This window comes from Cystoisospora suis (genome assembly GCF_002600585.1).
Source record: "Cystoisospora suis strain Wien I chromosome Unknown contig_6192, whole genome shotgun sequence".
In the NCBI taxonomy this organism is placed as follows: Eukaryota; Apicomplexa; class Conoidasida; order Eucoccidiorida; family Sarcocystidae; genus Cystoisospora; species Cystoisospora suis.
Genome location: NW_027158981.1, coordinates 1 through 21,273, shown reverse-complemented (window position 1 = coordinate 21,273; position 21,273 = coordinate 1). Strand labels below are relative to the sequence as shown.

Genomic DNA, 21,273 nt, shown 5'->3' with positions numbered 1-21,273 from the left:
AAAGGAGGACCACCGCCAGCAGGCAAAGGAGGACCACCGCCAGCAGGCAAAGGAGGACCACCGCCAGCAGGCAAAGGAGGACCACCGCCAGGTAAAGTTAGATTTTCAAGAAGAAATACGCCTCTGGGCCCGAGAGCGCCAGCAAGGCTCCTCCAAGCTCACTGCAGAGGAGCCATCGCTGATGAGAAAAGTGAGACGCTTTGTGTGCTGTGTGCAGGGAAGCCCGGGCTGCCTCCGAAAGGTAAAGCACCGGAGCCGTCCGTGGATCCGAGCATTACAGGTGTACCAAAAAGTGGAGACGCGCCAAGTAAAACGGGACTACCATCGGGAGGAAAAGCCGTGCCTCTGGGGCCAAAACAGTCGACGGCGGTTCCGCCACCGGCCGGTAACGGAACTGAACCAGTGGCTGAGAAGCAAGCACCTCCGGGACCGCATGGTAAACTCCCACCTCCACTCCCGAGAGGTGGAGAGGAAGGCACTCCGGATGCTAACGAAATTCCAGGTCGGCCACAGGGACCGCCGCCGGGGAAGAAGGCTGGGCTGCCAGGCAAGGGGCCGCCGGGAAAGAAAGGACCGCCACCCGTTCCTGGAGGCAAAGAGGTATGACAAACGGTGAATATCAAGTATCCGCACAAGACTGTTTCTGCAGGCAAACGGCCTTGAGGCAGACGTGCCTTTTGTTTTCGTACATGGCCGGTGCAGATTCAGGGCTTGGGGTAGCTATTCAGTGCGGAGCATGATAGCACCAGGTGAGACGGGTATAAAGTGTGAGAGGATTCCCTGCGGTGCACTGTCTCCTTTGTGTGAGCGCCAGCTGTCTTGGCGAAGCATTACCATGCCCCATCTTATCGCGTAGCCTCCAGAAGAGGCCGTTTGTTATTTGCGTTACCTGCCACGCCAGACCGTAATGTGCGCACCTGAGTGACCGCGTTACAAGCAGCCACACTTTGGTGGAGGTTCACACGGGGCGCTGTACGCTTTCCCACCAGCCTACTCTAGTCCCACCAGCCGGTTGCCAGACGTCCCTCAGAATCCCTGTTGACAGATGGAGTAGCTAGCTAGTGTTTTGTGATGATGCAGGCAAAGGGAGAGACGCCAGGTGGGCTTGCGAAGAAAGGGCCACCACCTGGATCCAAGGGTCCGCCGAAAGGAAAAGTTCCTCCAAAAGGTAAAGACAGCTGGAAACTTGCTCGCTCTACAGGCTCTAGGGAAAGGATTACCGCTGTCTTTGTACGAGCCTAGGTGGAAAGGTGACGATACAGAGACGCGCAGGGAGAACAGTGGCAGCTACTGGGCAGCCGGCGCTCTTCCTCGTGGGCAGCCGCTACCAGGGGGCACGCAGGCTGCGGTGGCAAGTATCCTCATGGTTATGCTTGTCGAGCATTGACGAGCTCCACAAAGATAGATACAATGAAAGACCTTGGCAAGCATTAGTAGATATGTATAGCCACGATTAATGCAGAGTGAATTCGTCAGACCGAGCGCGTACTGGGGCTGGTACCGGGTAGGACCGGTTTCTTTTTTCGGCCGGCTAGCACCTGCATAACATCCTTGAATCCTAGTTCGGGACCAACACAGTCAGGCGATGAATCTTTCCCCAGCAGAGCTGCGTCGCAACAAGCGAAAAACTTGTCGCCTGTTAGCTGCGCGCGCGACAGTAGCCCAGGACCATCCCGAGATGGCAAGGAGTTTTCTGCGCTGTGAACGGTGCAGCTCATTGAACGGCAATTCGAGGCTACGTGATCTGAATTAGTGAGTGCCATTTTTCCCAACTGCTGGCCGCGGTGTTGAGAAGGTTGTCTGCGCCCCGACAAGACGAAGCCTAACCTGTACTGGGCGAAGCCACCCACATGCCTCTCCACTGTCAGAAGACGACCCCACCTAAGTGCTCCCTTCCTTTGCAACGCCGGCTCTGCCGACCTTTCTGTTCTTCTGCAGGCAAAGAATTTCTCTGACGGCCGATGAGGTTCAGCTCGGCGAGTGGTGAGGTCGAGCTCAGTGCAACAGCGCTCCCGGAGACACGACGAAGAGGCCGCTACCGCCATTGGCGATGGGGAGGCGTATCCGCAGTGCACTGCGTCGATTCGCTGCGAACCTCTTCTGGGACGTTTCAGCACCTCAGGATCGAATCCTGACAAGCTACAATACGGGCTGTCCTCGTGTCCAGTCAGCCCTGTACTCTCTGCGTACTGCTGATACCGGAATCCCTTCCCTGTATGCTTTTAAGGTGTGTCAACTTGAAAGACACACGAAACATGGGGTTGTACCCCAAGACTCTAACGTTCACTTGCTCAAGCGACCAGTTTCCACGAGAAATCCGAGAGAAGACAGAAGTGGCGGAGTAAGCGCGCGGACGGCTGCTCTTTGTTTGCACATGAGCCTCCCCCCTCTCATATGACCATGGATCGCACGGACACGAAAACCTTCACCGCGTCTCAGCAAACACCGACCGACACAGACACACAGGACCTCCGAAAATGAAGCCGGTGCGCTGTGAAACGCCGGCGTGCGAAAATGGTGTAGACCTCCTGTCACCTGGCTTGACGTTCACGTGGACTGTGATCACCGGAACCTGTGATCGAGCTGCTCCGCCTTGTCGCAGCCGATCTCGTAAGCGAGGCACCGACCGCAAGGTCACGAAAAACGAGTTCCTCTGCCTGGTTGCACCGCGAGTCCGGCGCGACGTAGAAGAGACTCCTGCTGCCGTTCTGCACGCTGTATTGTAGTCCAACCATAATATACGAGCCTGTGTGGCGAACAGTTAGCTTGACGTGGCCAGTCGCATCTTCAAGATTTACCTCGCTGACCTCCTCGCCTGTGTCACTATGGTACCGAAGTAGTTGGTCATGTGTATTCACTTCGAACGAATGGCAGTTACCTATCTCTCCACTAACTCTATCCGAATCAAATTCGACTGTTACTTCCTCCCCGGACGTAAACCGTAAATACGCCGTGACGGGCTCTGAATGCAACGAACCGTTACCGTCCCCATCTGCGTGCTCCTGCCAAGGATACAGATTCTCGGGACCCAGACGGTCTCCAGGTCGGCCGATTCTTTCGCCAACGGTGTCACTAGAAGGAAGCTTTCCGGACACATCGTCCGTCTCTTCCCATGGGTGACGGCTGAACACGTCACCAGGAGTGCTACGCCGGGACCTGTGTGGCGAACGAGGAGCAACGGTGTGCACGGTGGTGACGTCGTCCTCAGAGTCCCGAAGCGTTTCCTCATCGTCTAGACGCCTCTCTTCATCATCACCATCGTCATCCACACTGTCATCACTACCAGCACCGTCCTTCCGTGACGAAACCGCTTCGTCTAACTTCGACTCTCCCCGGTCTTCCTGCTCCACTTTCTCCGCCACCGCGTCCTCTTTTTCTGGCTTCGCGTAGTCCCCGCTTTCTTGCGGCATTATCTCAGACCCCATTCCTGTACTCGGGTCCACCGTGTCTGGCTTAACTCCCTCCAGGTCTTGCCTTCCATCACCGGCCGACGGACTTGCTTTCCTCTCATTGAGTGTGTTGACACTTTTCACACAGAGAGGAGGATTCTCAAACTTTGGCATGCATACTTCTTCTTCTTTGCAAGGGCTCTGCACGCTTTTGATTGCATCAAGGATACCTTCGGATAATGTATAATGTAGTTTGTCGTTTTCCGTGGTTGTCCCTGATAACAAAACGCCTCAGCAAAACTAGATACCATTGCCAAGAGCGAAATACTCAGGCCACTGAACACTTCCTAACACGAGGCAAGGCCTGAATAACGGAGCAAAACCAAGAAGGCAGCGTTTGGACCAACAATACAGCCGTCCCGCCACCTGACACGAATGTTAAACAGCGGCTACTGTTATGAGGAGGGATACCACCGCATGGCTGCACCACATGCAAAGATACCTAGCTAGAACCTGCAACCTGATCAATGGTGCCCTTGTACGCAACTACGTACACACCCTGGCGGTGGAATGCAGTGCAGCCACTGCAGAACTCACCTGGACGTCCACCGCTACAGCTCGTGTTTCCGCCGCAGTTATCCACACACTGTCCGAGGAGCGCGAACGAGAGGCTTTTCTGCAGAAGCACAAAGGTAGCTGCCCAAGAACAGGATTATACCACTTAGCAACGGAAAGGACAGGAGAAAAACAAAAAAAGCCAACACACGGTGTACCAGCATCACGCCTGCCTTTTTCTGATGGCCCGGGTGTCGGTAACACGAACCGTGCACTGCCCTCCTGCACGTTCACCCACGTCTGTGATTCTGCATTAATACAACCCTCGGAAAAACCCCGGAAGCACACTGCCTTGATGCCGCCGCCGCCACACAATCCGGTTCGTCACAACAGCTCCAGTGCGTCGCGCGCACACACTGATTCGCACAAGCTGCTTGCGCGGACTCCTCACCCGAGAACTAGTGAGCTCATTGCTTCACCTGTACATCTGAGAACTGGCACTCACCGGTACGTAACACCTCCACGCCTCTGGGTCCGACCCATAACCCTTCGAGAACCTTGCAATTGTTCCCTCATACTGCTGATAGCAGTAGAGGTCCGCGGCCGCTTGAAAGGAGCTACAGAATTTCTCTACGCTCCCCAAAACCCAATCAGCCATTTCTTCCCTCGACGCGTGCCTGGTTGTTGCCGGATCAACCGAACCCGGACACGGAATCAAATGACCGCAATTGTCGACACATGAGAGACCGTTGTCCCCTCCACCAGTTGCTAACAGTCTCGACGAATCGTAACAGCGCCAGCTGTTTCCGGGCTGACTATGTCCCCCACGTCCGTGCCGAAACACGACTCTGCCACCTGGACGGCAAAACTCATCCCTGTTCTCTGTCTTACAGATCGTCTTGAACAAATCTTGGCACCTCGCATCGAGATGACTCTGGAGTGACCTAACGGTCGACACGGCGTTTAGCTGTGCTGAACATACGCAGAACACCGAAGAGACGACAACTTCAACCGCTCACAGAGCCGTACTCGGGGTGCCAGGCACAGGAAATAGAGAAGGGGGGGAGAACTCAGAGCTACAAAAGTGAAGAGGTATAACCTATTCCAAGAAAAACATGGTCTACCCTTCACACGCCTGAAATGAGAGCTTACCTCCCGCCTCGGAAAAAAGCAAAAAGGAAACAGCAGACCCCAGTAGGACGCGAGTGGGACCCAACTTCTTCATTTTCACTAAGAGTTTAAATGCGGTACTTGCTGCTGGAGAGCATGAACCTCCGACTGAAGTGGACGCAACACTTGATCGGAGAAAACTCCAACATGAAGGCTTAACGTGCCATCTTCCGGGGGTCGAGTCCGGAGAATGGAGAAACTGCGGTCCTAGGTGCCTACCAGCAGGGGTCGCGTAGGGCTGGAGCGGCGTCGCAGATTGCGGGTGAAGTCACCGTCTCGTCTCAACGATGCCAATCCCGGCAGCCGATCGCCCTGTTCGTAACAGCGCTCTTCTGTCCTGCTGTGTCCCGGGGGCCTTGCGCCACAACGTGGACACTTTCCCGAGCGGTCCCGTCTATTTGGAACGGTGCCTCTCTTGTTGTGGCCCGCTGCAGCCTGTGAACCAGGTATGCTGTTGGTACGGGTTGCTGGATTGCTCACGCCTTCGTGTCAGAACTGCTGGCCGCCCGGAGTTTGGTGGGAGGGCCAAGAGGCCCCTGCACAGCGCCCCAGCAGTTATCTCAGCAGCTCATCAGAGACGACTGTACTACGGTGGCCGTGAGGCATAGAAATATCGTAGTGGCAGTGAGGCTATCTCAGGTGCGGGCTGTGACTTGCCGTGACAGCGCATACAATTGCGCGGCAAGCCTACACTTAGTTAACTTCCCTTGCCTGGCGTTTGGTCGACACCACTGTCCGTGTGCCCAGCGGGAAACCGACAAGAAAAACGGAAGCGTCATAGCCGAGTTGCCTTCAGAGAGGAGGCGCGCTGTGTTACCGAGGTGTGGATTTTTCATGCAGGCTGCAAGGCGTCTTCTAGACGGATGACCGGCGCCCGAGCAGCCGACTGACCGAAAGCAGTGCCCGTCAGCCCATCGCCCACCCAGGTGCTATCCCGATTTCGTTGGGGGAGACTACTCTTGCAAAGCGGTCTTGCTTCCTCTCCTGAACAAGGATAGCCTTGTCTCCATAGGTTCTTCTCCAGTGAACCGGACCAAATTCTAACCTACGAGAGATTGTGCCGCCTCCGCGGCAGTAACAGTTTTTCTGCGAGCACGTTTAAAAACCGAGCGTGTGTGCTGCGCGCACCTGCGTGACGTGTGTGGCGCTGTCGTACGGTTCGTGTGCTCTCTGAAGTGCGACGACGGCTACTACGTGTCTCGCGGGAAGGGGGCATCCCAACCAAACGTGTCGCATGAGGGGTACCCGACTTCGCTGCCGTGCCAGACCTGGCTGTTGGAGCTGGTTGTTTTGAGTAGCTTGATGACGACTCCTACGATGATCCGATCAAGCCTTTCTCCTCCTGGACTCGGTCGCCACGCAGGGATTCTACTCGTGGTTTCCGGGCGCCCTGAACGTGACTCACACCAGCATTGGTGAGCGGCCTTATTTTCGGGAGTGCGAGTCGATAAGCGCAAATCCAGCCGCCTACATGAGAAGGCAGGGTACACCCCATCCTACTATTTCCTTATAAGCTGCTCATCTGCGTACAGGAAATCTTGAAGGCCTGTTCTCGGGCGGGTGTCCTCAGTGTGGTTGTCCTACGCTCAACTCAACGAGGGTGAGACTCGTCCGCACGGATGGAGGTTTGCATGCAGAGGCCTTCCGAAGTGCTATCGAGTTAGACACCTGCTAGTGTCCCCAGAGCGTTAATGGGTGGTCCGACAAAATTCTCCCAGGGGTGTCTGGTCGCTGCTGACGAAGCTGGCGACCTACGTACGTGGCGTCGTCGGCAACAAGCCGCGGGGTGCGTGCCCGTCACCAGCCCCCCTCCAGCGCTCGGCCTCATGTGAACGGCCGTCTACGTCGATTTCTCGGTGGAGCGGTTTCTACCTGCCCAGACGCGATGTGGGACCCACGGTCTGTCTCCGCAGCTCCTTGGCTGCAGAAAAAGGCACAGTGCCAGAAATCGATACTCTGGTGCCTTGTGTGCCATGGCTTTGTAGCATTGTCAGCCGCCCGCTTGCAGTTCTTTCTACTAACGGCTAGCACGGCTCTGTGGTCCGCTCGTCTTCCCACCTGCAGCCGCGCCCACGCCGCTAGCTACCTTCGAGTGTCCCTCTCCCTAGTAGTCATCACTCTCTCCGCCTGCGGCGTGTTTCGAGCGGTTTGCACCGGTGCGTCCAGCGCATCCGGGACAGCGGCGGCTCCTGTGCATAGTCAACCCGATCTTGTTCGGGCCCATGGCCTTTCCGGAGAAGCAACTATCCATCCCTTCGAATCTGCTGAGCGGCAGCAGGGTGCCACACTTTCTCCGGAAGATGTCTCCGGTGCGTCTCGGACTGATCACCGGCACCAAGAGCTCCGTCGCGTTCTCGACCAGCTGGACGCACTGTTACACAAGTTCGTGGAAGTGCCGTCTGGCCTAGGGAATGCTCGGGACCGAGGTGCAGAGCCGCTGGATCCTGCCACCACGCCGGAGGAATCTGCCCTCGGAGACAGGCTACACGGCGAGGTGGTTCAGAGGGTCTTAGAGCCGGGCCTTCTGGAAGCTTTAACTGCCTACCGTGTTGCAGCTTCGGACGCCGAGGCCCGTGGAGACGAGGAGGGCAGCAGAGAAGCAGCTTCTGCTCTTCTAAGAGAGATCGGTCGTGCTCGGGAGACTGGATCTGGTTTCGGCTTCGACCACGACGGGTCGACAAGCAGGCAGTTTAGAACTGACAGGGACGAGACGTCTTCTAAGTATGACGAGGGCGTGGCCGATGATATCAAAGGCTGGAGTCCGCTGCTTGTTGTGTGCACCGCGTGTGTGTGTGTTGTCTTGGCCGGGCTCGTCGTGGTAGCCGTCGTGCAAGTGCAGGCGACGGCCACAGTCCGTCATCATACAGTTCAGCCTGAAAAAAACGCCAGGCGGCGTAGGAAAGGGGGAGACAAAGTGAGCAAACCCGTCGGACCGCTTGGTGCTGGCTTCAGGCACTCACGTGGAGATCCGGAGGACTACAGAGAACCCAGGGAAAGTACTCTTGGAGGATTGAGGCGTAGAAAGCCAGGGAGCGGCATTGCGCGCGACCAGGCAGTCTGGCCTGCGTCCACAGGTGGTAGATTCCAGCCCACTCGAGAGGCTCCAAACTCAAGTGGGACGAGGCAGGTGAAGCACCATGCATCGCGTGGGACGGCTCACGAGAACCGCGGTGCACAGAAGTCGGAGAGCACTCTACTAGATGTTACGTCGTCGTCTTCTGAGTTTTCAGGTGAAGAACGCTCACGGGTTGGCGGAGTCTCCGCCACTCAGCACAGCCACTGGGAAACTCGGCCGGGAGAAGGTAGGCCAGAAGGAAAAACGGATTTTCTCTCGTTTTTTTAACCTGTGACAGCGGCAGAGGGCCGTAGAGATACGTCCCCTCCACTCTCTTTGTTATGTCACAACGATGTCAGATGGGAGAATCCATTTTATTGAAGGGCGTCGGTCGGTGTGCACTGCTCCCCTGCTTCTTGGCGGTAACACCTGGTAGGGCTCGCTTTGTCCCACAGCGGATTCCCGTCACGTGATTGCCCGTCGCGGCAGCTCGGGGGCGTCCTCACTTCGTAGTCCTCTCTAGTCGGACTAAGTTGTCCTTGTAGAAGCACTACAGGGAAGCGAGAAGGAGTGAAAGTGATGCCTGTCTTCTTCACGGCGGGCGTGATCCGGTGTATCAACGTGTTAATCGAAGTTGCTGACCTGGCCCGGTCTTCTTCAGGCTCGCCTGCCACGGGACCGAAGAGTTGTAGTCGGCGGCATACAGACCTGTGCGTGCAGAGTGCGTCGTTGCTGATACAGGTGATTTTCCTGCGGATTGCCTCTTTCGTGCGTTTATCAGAAAGCGGCGCACTACCAGTGACAAGGCGCGTTCCGCACACCTCTCCGGCGGTTGCGGAGAAACAACAGGCATACGAAGATGAGTGCAGGCGGTTGTTTTCACGGCTGGGAGAATTAGCTCCTGCGGAGCGATCTGTACCGTGTCTTGAGAAGACGGAGGAAAGCAGTAAGGAGTTCCTGTCGGACGAGGCTGATGTTCAGGAGGCTGATGAGATTGTCACAGCATTGCGGCAGATGTTTGACAGTATCGAGAAGGACTTTCAAGGAAACAGGCCGGCGTACGTCACCTGCATGATCAGGTGTTGCAATAGCCTGCTCCATTTGGACGGCTTAATGGTGCTCAGTCGATGCACAAAGAAACAGAGGCTTCAAGACAAGGCCCAGAAAATTATCGAGACCGTTGTGCCGTGCATATGGTCTTCTTGAGAGGGTCAAGATATTTCCATCTCTGTTGGGTCTCATCGTTGCTGTAGGCGCGTCTTCTCTATTCCGTCCGTGCTCTTGTGGGGTGAGCGCACTGCACTCATTCGGTATCTTCTACGATCGTGTCAGACTTCACGCACTATAAGTAGAGGAGCTGGGGTGTCATGTGTGATGTGGTTGGCTCGCCGGATGACGGGAGGACAAGCGGTACGAGCTGGCTGCGTGACACGCATTCTGGCAACGCTCTGCGGGTTAGGTGGCGTCTGCTTCCGCTCCTCCTCGGGTTTTGTTGGGACGCAAGGACCTCGCGGAGGGAGCGGCCGTGAGGTGCGCTTCTCTCTCGCCGGGGTACTGTGCGCTGTCCGTCCGGACTTCCATTGAAAACTCTGGTGTCCGTTCGTAGCAGTCTCCGGGGCCACTTCATGTGATTCGCACACCAGGTCCGCTGCGTCGGACCCTCTTTCTGCGTTGGGCGAATGTGCGTGAGTCCAGTCCGTTTTCAGCCGGAGTTTCACTTCGCTCTTGTGTTAGCGGGCAGATCTTTTTCTGCAAATCGACTGACATCTGTGCCTTCCAGTCGACTTTTTAGGACCCGCCCCTGCATCGGTGTCCTCACTCTCGCTTTTTCCAGTCCATCTTTGTCTTTTCTCGTCCGCTGGCAGTTACTCGCATATCTGCAGGCACTCGCGTGGTTTCTCGGATGTGTACCGCCTGGCTGCCCGGCGAAAATCCTGAAGGCTTGAGCGCAGGTTTTCCGTTATATAGGATGAACACATTGTAAGCTGCCTCCGGTTGTAACGTTGCTTTGAGCGGCGGGAGGGCTCTCTGAAGAACGCGCGAAAGCCGACAAAAGCCAAGCACAACTAATTTCGTCGGGGGGCGGTACGCTTGTTTTGCATAGCGTGCTCGCGTGTACATCTTGTACATGTTTGTAAAGGTATCAGCCAATAGAGGTCTGCGGCTTACTGAGCATTTTCAGTGTCTCTACGGTATGCCTGCCCGTAAGCGTCGGTGCATTGGATGGCATGGCGGGGACGTTTTGATCCGTCTTCCGGCGTGCAGGCTCATCGTAGCGACAACACTTGCGCTTCCGTGTGAGGTACCGTCCCGGCTTCGGCTAGGGGCGCTTTTCCGCTCACGCGAAGCCAAGGGAATGGTAGGAGGCTTTGTCGGGCACGACTGCTGGTGTGCGCGTGTGTACTTTTAAGGTTCACGTCAGCGTTTGCGCTAGCACCTATCAGGCTTCCTGGGATTTACGAAACGCAGTGCCCGTGCGCGAAAGAGATGAAATTGTCTCGTTGGAAATACACAGACATCTCATGAGTATTACAGGATACGTGTGGCAGCCTTGTTTGTGCACTGAACAGCGTGCGTGAGAGGGCTCCATTTCTAGGCTCGGGTATACGGTCGCGTAAGTGCTGCTGAGGGAAGCCCTAGAGTGCGCTGAAGAGCTTGTTTTCTGACTGCCTTCCCTCGATGGCCTCCCGGTGATTTAGCGGGCTCGTCGGATTTTGTCTGCTGGAACGCCCGAGATAGTTCCGTGGGGTAGTGGTGTCTGCATCCGGTTCGGCGACCTTATGACTTGATCACGGGGTCAACGCTTAGCAGGCCAACGGCCCTCCGTCGCGGCCTGGAACCGGCGTTCGAGTAGTCGGTGACACTCATCGGAGCACTGCAAACCTCAGCACATCGCTATCCCTTCCAACTAGGGCATCGTGCTACGATGCCGGGATGAGGTACGTGCGCCTCACCGTGTAACAGTACTGTAAAGAAGTCGGTGGTGAGGGGTGCCAGTCGGTAGCAGCCACAGCGCACAAAGCAATTTGCTACAACGGTCACCGTTCGAGAAGACAGGAGGGCCGTAACAAGGTCAAGAGAGCGAGAAATCGATACAAAAGCGACGAAATAGTTCTATTTGAGAGGCCCCGTAATAAACTGAAGCCACGGCACACTACTCGAGATACACTCCGAAGGGTAACACCCCGACTGGCCCCCTTGGGTGTCCGCTTACGCGGGGTGCTGTACGGTGGACGCGGGCCCCGCGTCGCAGTACAGTCGTGCTATTCCGTGACTAAACCTGACAGCTTCCATTTAACGTCTGCCGAGGTGTAAAATCTGTAGTCACCCCAACCCGAGGCTGAATGGATGGCAAAACTAGATCCAACCGAAAGTCGGAAGGCAGTGACCGATATACCTTCGTCTTGACTTAATTGCGACATGGGGACGATCACGTAAACGCGTGCCGCGGCATGTGTAAACTCACGTCCGATGATGAACGAAACCTGGGTTCTGGAAAAAACGGAAGCAAGGTGCGTCGACGAAAGCTGGTGAAGACTGAAAGGGATAGCCAGTTTTCTTGGCTGTTCACCGACGATCCACCAGCAAGCAGGATACAGATAGATACAGCTCAAGTCAAGTTTTGAGCTTCGAATCTGAAGTAGATGTACTTGTTCATACACCATCCCTTTCCCGCTATTCGGACTACACTGTGAAACTCTGCGGGGCTGTTGAGGGTGTGGTGGGGAACATCAGAAACGAAGGAGCGCCCACGAGTACTGCTGCCTATTCACTATCGCTGTCAAACGTCTTTGAGGTTCCTTTGAACTCCTGCACCGTGCCGTCTTTTGCCGCCTTCGCAGCACTCTGGGCCCCGCCTCGACCCCCGCCCCGTCCACCACGTCCTCCGAAGGCTGAAGGAACGGGAAATTGCGTAACACATCAAGCCACGCAGTTACATATATCCCTGCCGAGGTTACGTCAAGTCGCGTGACAAAGTAATGGTAGACTAAATGCCCATTTGCAGTTGTGATTCTGGTGGAATCCTAACCTCCCCCGGCCTTGTGTACACGTAGTTACACCCACTGAAGCCTGTATCACCTGGTGCTCTGCGCGCCCATCCTTACCTCCTCTGCCGCCACGACCACCACCACGACCACCAGCGGAGTTGCGCGGAAGGGCGAAGTCAATCCAGACCGTACGACCATCAACCTCAGTGTTGTTGTACTCCACTGCCTTCGTTGCAGACTCGACACTATCAAATTCGATGAAGGCCTGGCCCTTGAACTTCCCGGAGTCCTCAAAAACTGGCATCCGGACTTCCTGAATGTCACCTACGAGCAGAAAAGTCAACGTTCGCGAGCGCGTCTGTCCCGCGCAATCAAATCTACCGGAAATATCGAGACAGCCCTCCTCTTACATTCCAGACAGAGATTAAACGGAGGAACCTGACGCATCCCGTCCTTGCATTAACCCCAAAGTGCACCGCGTCTAAACAACTGCCGTCTTTCCGAAGGGAAACGACACCCGTCGGTCGCCAGCCCGGTCAGGGAAGTGAGTTTCTCAGCAGCGATTTTAGAGCGTCTTCACAATGATGGCAGATCCTTGCCTTGTCAGCCTCTTCCTATCAAACTCATCACAAAACTCCGATTCCCTCAGTCGGACAAATACAGCACCCTCACGGGGACGAACGTGAAGCAGCGAAAACCTTCGCGACAACCGTATGAAATCGGCAGTGCAACATTGGCCCCGAAGAGAAATTAAAAACTGACACGTACCGCATTCCTCGAAGAGGCCTCGGATGGACTCTTCCGTGGCGTTGAAGCTAAGATTCCGAACGACGATCTGTTTGTTCGGCGCAGCCTTGGGTCTGCTACCATCTCGTTCACCGGTGTTTTTCCCGCCCCCTCTGCCTCCTCGCCCACCGCCCCGTTCACCTCTGTCCCCTGCACGGGTCTGCTGGTTCTGTTGTTTGTCGGCGGTCAAGTTTATGCGTAGTGTCCTGCCATTATACTGTGTGTTGTTGTACTCCACCGCCTTCTGCGCTCCCTCCTCGGTCTGAAACGTGATGAACGCAATCCCTTTCCCTTCAAGCATTTTGATACGCGTAGTGGGGCCGCAATCCGCTTCGAACAACTCCTTCAATTCGCTCTGCAAGGAACACAAGCAGGGTCACACCGGAGACACTGGTCCGTCTGAAGAGAACACCGTCAGAACCCGTTAAAAACTCGTAGATGCGCCTGTCCAGCCCAATTCCGCAGTAAAAAACGCGCCACGGCAAGGAAGGACCTTGAGAATGCCGAAAGACAAACGAGGTGCACCAGATGACATGCCTGTTGGCACAACTAGTCCAAAGTGGGGAACGTGAAAGAAAGTTGGTGAAAATACCATCTCGGCGAACACGGAGCATGTTCAGGGACATCGATATACTTATCAGCAGCATCAGCCGAATCAAGGACAAGAAATAAGTTCATTCATCAGAGCTCCTGTTCCTGCCACACCCGATCGTACCAATGCAAGACTGTTCAAGCTGCGCCCCACAACGGTCGACGGACACACAAATCACGACGGTATGACGAAATCACACAGAAAACCTCCGGAGTTGTCAGAGAGTATGGTCGCGTTATATTATCAGCGGCTGAATGCCGGCTCAAGAAAAAACATGAGTTTCATCAAGCGTTTCCCGGAGTCACGACCGCAAACTCGGCTGCAGTGCGAGACCGTGACTCACAACAGAGGAGCACAATGGACACGAAAGAACTGGTGACTCTTTCCGAGCAATTGTTAGCGTCACCTATACCGCCAATGGAGGGCAATTGTGCATTTAAAGGCGGCTCAAACGGACGCAACATTTCTCCGTATGGCAGAGAATTTGGAGGGCTGCATCTCGGCAGGTCTTAAGCTCAAATCCGCAACCCGCTGGAACTCTGCCGCCATAGCGGCCAACACATCGGCTGGCTACACTTATTCTAGCGCAAAATATCTAGAACTGCGGCACCACCTTGCAGACAGCCGCACAATGTATGACCGCCTTCCAACATTGAATATTGAAAAGAAGAAAGACTCACTTCTGTCGTGGCGTATGGCAGGCCACCGCAAAAGATCTCGGTACGCATTTTTTCAACAACGCCGCCACCCTTCACCTGAACACGGGGCTTGGGCTGACTGAAGGATTCCTTCTGTTTCTTTGCGGCCGGTTCTTCCTCCCCGTCATCGGGGGAAGGTGTCTTGCGCTTCCTTGCAGTCTTACCTGGAGAAGGAAAGATAACAATTCGACACACGCATTTCCTAAGACACCTGGTTTCCATCTGCTTTTCCGTTGACTATACGGCGTAACTTGCTGACCAACAAGATGTGCAACACACTATGCCGACGTAAATTTTCGTTACAACGCACCTTTCCCCGTCTCGTCAGCTCCTGATTCTGCTTCTTCATCCTGCTCTTCTTTCCTGGCCGACCTGATGGTTTTCCCGTTCACAACCTTGTTCTGCATTTGCGCTGCCTCATTCTCGTCCGAGTCATCGGACTCCTCACTGCTAGTGGATTCGCCCACGGGTGCCTTCGGCTTTGTTGCCGGACACGCCTTCTTCAAGATGGCTCCTTTCTGCTGAGCAGTACCCTCTGATTTCTTGTGTGCCACTCTCGGTGGACTCTCCTCGTCACTGGAGTCATCACTGTCATCGGAGTCGTCAGAGACTTGTCCCTTCACCGCTATGGCCGATTTGACCACTTTTGCAGACGTTACGTTCTTCTTACTCTTCACACAGGTCTCATCATCACTGGAGTCACCGTCAGACGAATCAGACGATGCTGCATATCTGTGTTGGCTCTTCCCCTGTGGTTGCTTAGAAGGGGCCTCCGCAGCTTTGGCTTTCGTTACGGTCACATGCACGCTCTTTGATGGCACATTCTCCTCTTCGCTCGAGTGTTCACTCGCTGATTCCGACTCAGCTTCCGGCTCTACTAGTCGCTTGGTGGACTGCGATTTAGGTGTCTGTTTATGACTTGATCCAGTCTTGGGCTGCGGTGGCGCAGCCGTCCTCGGTGGAGCGCTCACCGTCTTCCTCGGGGGTTCCTCTTCGTCTGAATCATCACTACTTGACTCTGCCGTTGGGGTCACTGCCTTCTGAGTCCCCTTAGCTGGAGCCGCACCAGTTTTTCTCTGGGTATCCTTCACAGGCTTTGACTTGAAATTCTCGGGTGAGGCGTCCTCACCGCTGCTGTCGTCACTAGACGACGGGTCTGCTACTGCAGACTTAGACACAGACTTGGCCTTGGACGCATGCTTTGTTTGGGCTGAACACAAAATGAGATAACATTGAATCGAAAGCTGCACTGTGCCACAACCGAGGAATTCGTACTGCTCTGCGCATTTACCAGCCTACCGTCAGCTATCCGGTCACACACAGACGCTGACCCGAAACGTGTTGTCACAAGCGGACCTACGCGTCTCATCCTCCGTGGAGTCACTTGACGAACCATCCGAACCAGCGGACGGCTTAGCGGGCGCCTTCTGCTTGGACAGAGCCGTGGCACGGACCGCCTGCTTGGCTCGTTGGACTGCGAAGAGATCGGAACGCAACTAGAACTCTTTTATTAAAATCGCCGAAAGCCGAGACAAGCCATTCACAAAACAGAGTGGCATCGTGAGCTAAGCAAACAGGCACCCACGCTCGTTGCACAATGTAAGACGTGGCACAGACCGCCTGCTTGGCCCGCTAAACACAAATTTCAGAAGCAACTGAGATGGAGGGTGCCGGGACTAGCGATTCACCAAACGGAGTAGGAGCATGGTATTCACACACAGGGACATGTGGTCGCACAACATAATCAGCATCCACGATTGTAGATTGAAAACTGGATCAGAGATCTCGGTGGTAGAGGTTTTCATTCATGCCTTCACTTATGAGGCATGTCCAAAGTAGCAAATATCTGAGAACATCACCTCCGTACGACACAAAACAAAACGCGACGGCGACGCAACCACAGGTCTGCGGGGCCCCCAGTACAAGCAACTGAAGAGCGCACAATTCACAAAGTATTCACTAACATCGGGAGCAGAAAAAACAACCGACGTCATGCCAGACCGGCGACAGCAAGACGGACGTGACTGAGATGCGCGCCACGGCAAAAAAAGAACATCAATCGGGGACTTTCAAGCACACAGGAGACAAAAACAATCATCTCCGGCGGCAAGCCTGTATGCACTACGGTCACATACCCGCTGCGGCGCTAGATTCCACGAGGGACTTCCTTACTGTCCCCGTGGACTCATCGTCACTGCTCGTGTCCTCGCTACTATCAGTAGGGGGTGCTTTCCCGCGATTCTTCCTCTGAGCTTTCTGCTTCGCCCCGCCTTCAGCAACTCGCTTCAATGTGGCTTTTTGTACCTTCGCCTGGGGTTCTTCTTCACTAGAGTCCGAATCACTGCTACTTGCAGAAGAGGAAACAGCTACAGGAGCGCTCTTCTGCTGTACGCACGCGGCCAAAACACCGGGACATATCGAGCGGTGGGAGGCGGGTCTCCGACCCGCGCAATGACACGGGAGTAACATGGGACACAAACCTAGAGCTGGCAAGGCTTCACCGCGACACACGAGTGGACCGCACCGGCCGCAGCCCGCCTGTCACATACACACCGCGAAGCTACTTCGGAGGCAACAGAAACCGCGGCGTGCGCGCCCCCGTCAATTGACGTGCTGTGGGGAGAACATGCGAGAAGCCTGTGCCCCTTTCGTCACTTTTTCCCCAGGTCAGTTGGCGTGCTCGTGAGAGGAAACTCAGGTCCAACCCTCTGTAAGAAGGCGAGACTGCCTCTTCACCCCGCGCGTGAAAAACTTTTCGGTTCTACGGACACGGGAACCGGGTGAGAATGAAGCTGATCGCTGCGAAACACCCAAGTAATGGGGTGGGCCGCCCTAAACACGGAAACGGAGAGCTGCTACTGTGTCATAACGTACCTTCATTGTGGCTTTGACTTGTAAATAAAATATCACTTCTCAGTCCAGCTTCAGAGAATGGGTATATTCCCCACAGCACAACGTCCCGGTACGGTCGGTAGGCGCTGGCCGGGACAACATTCGACACGTGGCCTGAAAAGGTGCGACGGGAATGAGAGACTATTTATTTGACTACACCTCCGCCCGTTCTCTTCACCTGTCACTGCAGCGGAAAGGGTACCCCTCCAAGAACGCTCCCGCGGGCAACATTGACTTCGGAAAGCTAAGGCTGCGCGACATCGCCCTTTTCGTACCTCCTCGCACCCCACTCCCGATCGACGCGGGCGGGCCCCATGCCGGTCTCCGAGTATAAGTCTTTTCCGCGAGCGCATGCAAAAGAGTGTGCTATTGGCACGACATTTCTTGCCAGCCCCGACGAGTAGCGCCGAAGCCAGTCGGAGTGGCGCTTGGCGTTCTCGCCGGCGGCAAGCCGGTCGGCGGCCGGCGTGGCCGATGCAGACCTTGCACGGAACTGACGATGATCGAACGAACAGCTGGCGAAGTAGCCTGCAGTAGCCCCTCTGTCTCTTTACGTTAGCTTTTGTAGTATTTCGACCACAACGGATGCAAAAGCACGCGCGCTACGATTCAGCGTGCTGCATACCCTGCCGCATTGGGGCGAGTTTGCGTGCGCTGGTGAGCCGCCATCGCCTCAGTCGCGCAGTGAGGTTCTTTCATGAAGATACGGTCACACTCTCAAGCAGTCGCGCGAGGGAGCGACTTTGTTCTTAACGATCTGTCATTGCTTGGCAGCATCAGTGTGGGTTGTGCTTTACAGCGGGGACGATTCGCTGACGCCTCCTGGAATGGAACGGCCCTTGTAGCGGCCCGATACCTGCTGCTCTCTCTTTGGCCCTTCCCCGTGGACTACACCCGCGTGCGTGCCTTTGTGTTAGTCACAGTCTACTCTCGAACTTTGTGTGCTCGGCAATTTAAAGTAGATGCGGTCGCTTTGCCATTTTTCATGGCCGTAGCTCTTTCAACAAAAGTAACTTCACGCACCTCCCGCGTCATGGCGACAGCCGTTTCGCTCTTGTCGGCGAGGCGCGTGCCTATGTCGGTCGTTTCATTCTTTTTTGTTTTAGCCTTCATTCTGCTCTCTGGCCATCATTTTTCTTCGCGCTCGGCTCCGCTACCGAGATTCAAGTTTATCCTCGGTACCGCCGCGGCGAAGACAACTGATTCTGCCAGGAAAGGGACCACGGTGCACAAGCAGGAGTCCATCTCTTCAGCCATTGTAGGCGATAACGGTCTCGGCGCGGCCAAGGCGGAAGGCAAGCCCAAGTCGAAGGAGAAACAGAGGGAAAAGTTGCTTCGGGATATGAAGGCACTACTAGATGAAAGCCCGGAATTCAGGAAAGTGAAAGGTGGGTCTTCCTTGATGTGCAGCCATCCTCCCGGTCACCGAAGGAAGGTTGCATTTGTACGCTTCGAGTATGCCAAGCGTCTGAGCGGCATCACAAACGGCAAGGGACATCCAGACTGCACCACAAGTGGGCATCTTTCTACGGGGTTCCGATGCAGTCCGGGAGGGACTCGTGGCTTCTCCAGTAGTACTGGCAGTCATTTCTGCAGAGAAGGTTCTCTTCCTTCAAGCCGAGGCCGAATGCACAGCAGACCACGCTGTCCCGAAGGGCTCTCCAGATCTTTTGTCAGAAATAGAAATGCAACTGTATAGCCCTCCTCTACGAGGAAAAGCCATAACGTCGAGTGGTACTTAGAACTCGACACACAGGACACGCTGTCCGGGAGGGCTCTTCAGATCTTTTGTCAGAAATAAAAATTCAACTGTATACCCCTCCTCTACGAGGACAAGACATAACGTCGAGTGGTACTTAGAACTCGACATTCAGTGCGACACCCCAGGACGTCGAGAGGCAACTAAGGCGGCAAATCGAAGATGCAACTGCCGTCTGGTTGCCCCAGTGACTGCTCAGGGTCCGGAGGTACACGCGCTCTGCCTTGCTCCAGCACTGCCACGAGTGAGGGGCCGTGAGTGTATGGTGCACGTGGGCGAGTACCTTCATGGAGCCCGAGTACAGAAGGCGTGGAAGGCTGCTGTCCCAAGTGTACAGACTCTCTGTTACACTCCGTTGAAATCACCCCTCGAGTGTCCCTGGTGTGAGTGTGCACCGCAGAACAAAAGCATCGTGACGCGTTGCTCGAGCCATACCGAGCCGAAGACGGTGATTTGAGTTTGGAAACAAACGCCCTCTGTAAGCCTCGTCGTCTTTTCTAGACGTGATCCAGTGACAAAGTACCTGAAAAATCACGGAAGCACACGCACCTCGTCCAAGCGCCGTTGTATGGTCCTGCTTAAAGAACGCGTCACTGCTATGGAAAGCACTCCAGTATGTGGCAAACGTACTGAACGGGAGTGCTTCCAGTTGTACCGGAGGGCTGGGGGTAGGGAGCGCAACCTGTTCGGCGCCTGTGTTCAGCGCACTCTAACATATGCAGTGAGCAGTCTCGTGCGGTGGTCGTCATGGCGTTGTGGCCCCAGACACTCATACACCAGAGAAGACAGCTTTTCGGAACACACGGCTTAGACCGCGCGCATCTTGCGGGGATCGAGATCTTACTCGGTGTTTCGAAGCCCAGATGTCGTAACCTGATGCATCGTGTGTGACAAACACCGCAGAGTTTAAGTACATGTATCCAGCAGCTGTCGTTCTCTATGCGTGCTGTTTTTCTCCCTATGTGTGAGACTCGGGGTCTAGTCAGTAGAAGCTGGCGCTGATTCATCGGACTGAATTGTCGCGCGCTACCTTCGACCCTGTAGATCTGGCTTGGCAAAGGCAGACTTTTTTCTTGTAGGGCGGTGCTGGACTCTGTCAGTACGGTCAGATCGCCTGGACCTCGGTGCTCGTGGAACATATGCCTTCGCTGTGCTGCCGGTCAGATAACGAGGAGGTCACAAGATTCAAGCAGCTTCAAGAACGCCGGGGCTCGGCAGACTCAATAATGGCCACAGGAGGAGCTATGGCGGTCGCAAGCGTCGCCAGCATTTTTGCGCTGGGCCAGAATACGAACTTGAAGACCCTCGATGACCACAGGGCGCAGAAGCGGTCAATGCTTGCCGTAGGAGCAGTAGGGCTCCTGGGTGCCCTGAGCTTCGCCGCCGGACTATGGCAACGTCGTCGGATGAAAAAGAAGATGCAGAAGCTGGAGAGGCGTCTTGTCCGCATGGAAAAAGAAGCCGTGGCCGGCCACACGCCAGAGGATGTGCCCCTCCTGGGCGTTGACGAAGAGACCCCCGACATGAAGAGAAAGCGTCTTCGGGAGGAACGGAAACAGCAGCAACTGCAACAGGAACAGTAGACGGTCTAAAGCAGAAACGGATCAAGAAGCCCTTCAACGGGCAAGGACAGCAGACGCTTCCGTCAGCGGGATGCCGGGCAAGGACAGTTGAACCAGCAGGAGGCAAGACTGACGAGCAGAGCAGAGGAAAAGAGTAGTCAGTTGTGTGTGCTTCCTTCCCAGCAAGCATAGCACGTAGGGGCGAAATCGCCACGCGAGCCCAAGGCGTTGATTAGGCTGATCGGATGGCTCCATTGCACACCAGAGGTAGTAAGACTGCGAAAGAAGCACGTCGCCGTCTGCATCACATGCCGAGGGGGTGTCCCCTGCCCGGCTGCGAGACACCAGGAAGGTGTCTAGGGTCTCGTACACCGGTAGTCGAGGAGTGTTCGCACTCGGAAGAAACGACTCCAGGTACCGGCTCCAAACCGCCAAGCTTGTGAATGATGAAATTTGTGTGGACTGAGTAAAGCTGCTGTTGAGTGTATACGTAGACTGCCAAATTCGCAACAGCCCGGGCGCGGCTCTTCATGTGTGCAAAGGGTTTCTCTGCGTTGCACGGCACTGCAAAACTGTTGCAGGCTGCACCAGAGTGTTTTGATGCATCCTGACAACCTCTCGAGAGAGAGTGGCCAGAGTGAGAGGGTCAGATGTAGTGACTCTGTGGGTAGTTATCTAAGTGTAAAGTATCGTAGTCTCGCCTACTGCCGGTAGTCCAGTCCAATTTCAATACTGCCCGAAACCGCAGCCCCTTCGGTGGAGCCTAGTGTGTGGTAAGCAGGTCACGTCGTCAGAGCTGGCGTTGAGGGGTCACGTCGTCAGAGCT

General features: G+C 55.3%; 5 protein-coding genes across 5 annotated transcripts in view; 3 read left to right on the top strand and 2 right to left on the bottom strand.

Annotated features, from left to right (window-relative positions):
• The window catches only part of CSUI_009856 (salivary proline-rich related), a gene marked incomplete at its 5' end in the record, with an annotated part of 10,814 nt that extends 8,504 nt beyond the window's left edge, over positions 1-2,310 (top strand). The window contains 4 exons of the mRNA XM_068069965.1: positions 23-600; positions 1,081-1,168; positions 1,714-1,752; positions 1,939-2,310. Of these exons, the coding sequence (XP_067918062.1) occupies positions 23-600; positions 1,081-1,168; positions 1,714-1,743 (696 nt within the window). The 3' untranslated portion in view covers positions 1,744-1,752; positions 1,939-2,310. The remainder of the gene's footprint in view (positions 1-22; positions 601-1,080; positions 1,169-1,713; positions 1,753-1,938) is intronic.
• A 23-nt stretch (positions 2,311-2,333) lies between these two features.
• CSUI_009855 (microneme protein mic1) lies at positions 2,334-5,281 on the bottom strand (the record flags this gene model as incomplete). The annotated part of the gene is made up of 4 exons (XM_068069964.1): positions 2,334-3,664; positions 3,987-4,065; positions 4,450-4,916; positions 5,275-5,281. The coding sequence occupies 4 exons, from the start codon at positions 5,279-5,281 to the stop codon at positions 2,532-2,534; spliced, it is 1,686 nt and encodes a 561-aa protein (XP_067918061.1). The 3' UTR covers positions 2,334-2,531.
• Positions 5,282-7,414: 2,133 nt separating this feature from the next.
• Positions 7,415-9,375, top strand: CSUI_009854 (uncharacterized protein; the record flags this gene model as incomplete). The annotated part of the gene is made up of 3 exons (XM_068069963.1): positions 7,415-7,423; positions 7,477-8,416; positions 8,951-9,375. The coding sequence occupies 3 exons, from the start codon at positions 7,415-7,417 to the stop codon at positions 9,373-9,375; spliced, it is 1,374 nt and encodes a 457-aa protein (XP_067918060.1).
• A 1,243-nt stretch (positions 9,376-10,618) lies between these two features.
• CSUI_009853 (nucleolar phosphoprotein) lies at positions 10,619-17,375 on the bottom strand. Its single transcript, XM_068069962.1, has 8 exons — positions 17,109-17,375; positions 16,370-16,619; positions 15,595-15,708; positions 14,545-15,444; positions 14,217-14,398; positions 12,927-13,299; positions 12,276-12,482; positions 10,619-12,062 (listed from the first exon to the last, which is right to left on the bottom strand). Exons 1-8 carry the CDS (start codon positions 17,112-17,114, stop codon positions 11,935-11,937), a joined length of 2,160 nt encoding a protein of 719 aa, XP_067918059.1. The 5' UTR covers positions 17,115-17,375; the 3' UTR covers positions 10,619-11,934.
• Positions 17,376-17,572: 197 nt separating this feature from the next.
• On the top strand, positions 17,573-21,078 carry CSUI_009852 (uncharacterized protein). Its single transcript, XM_068069961.1, has 3 exons — positions 17,573-18,514; positions 19,286-19,363; positions 20,050-21,078. Exons 1-3 carry the CDS (start codon positions 17,824-17,826, stop codon positions 20,466-20,468), a joined length of 1,188 nt encoding a protein of 395 aa, XP_067918058.1. The 5' UTR covers positions 17,573-17,823; the 3' UTR covers positions 20,469-21,078.
• The last annotated feature ends 195 nt before the right edge of the window (positions 21,079-21,273 follow it).

Bases quoted from the DNA above. Each gene is read 5' to 3' on its own strand.
- CSUI_009853 (XM_068069962.1), bottom strand. The intron at 15,709-16,369 runs GTATGTGACCGT...ATCTCTTCGCAG, and splicing joins GGAATCTAGCGCCGCAGCGG to TCCAACGAGCCAAGCAGGCG. The intron at 14,399-14,544 runs GTGCGTTGTAAC...TTCCTTCTCCAG, and splicing joins AGCTGACGAGACGGGGAAAG to GTAAGACTGCAAGGAAGCGC.
- CSUI_009852 (XM_068069961.1), top strand. From the start codon at position 17,824: ATGAAGATACGGTCACACTCTCAAGCAGTCGCGCGAGGGAGCGACTTT. The intron at 18,515-19,285 runs GTGGGTCTTCCT...TGTGCACCGCAG, and splicing joins GGAATTCAGGAAAGTGAAAG to AACAAAAGCATCGTGACGCG. The intron at 19,364-20,049 runs GTAAGCCTCGTC...GCTGCCGGTCAG, and splicing joins TTTGGAAACAAACGCCCTCT to ATAACGAGGAGGTCACAAGA.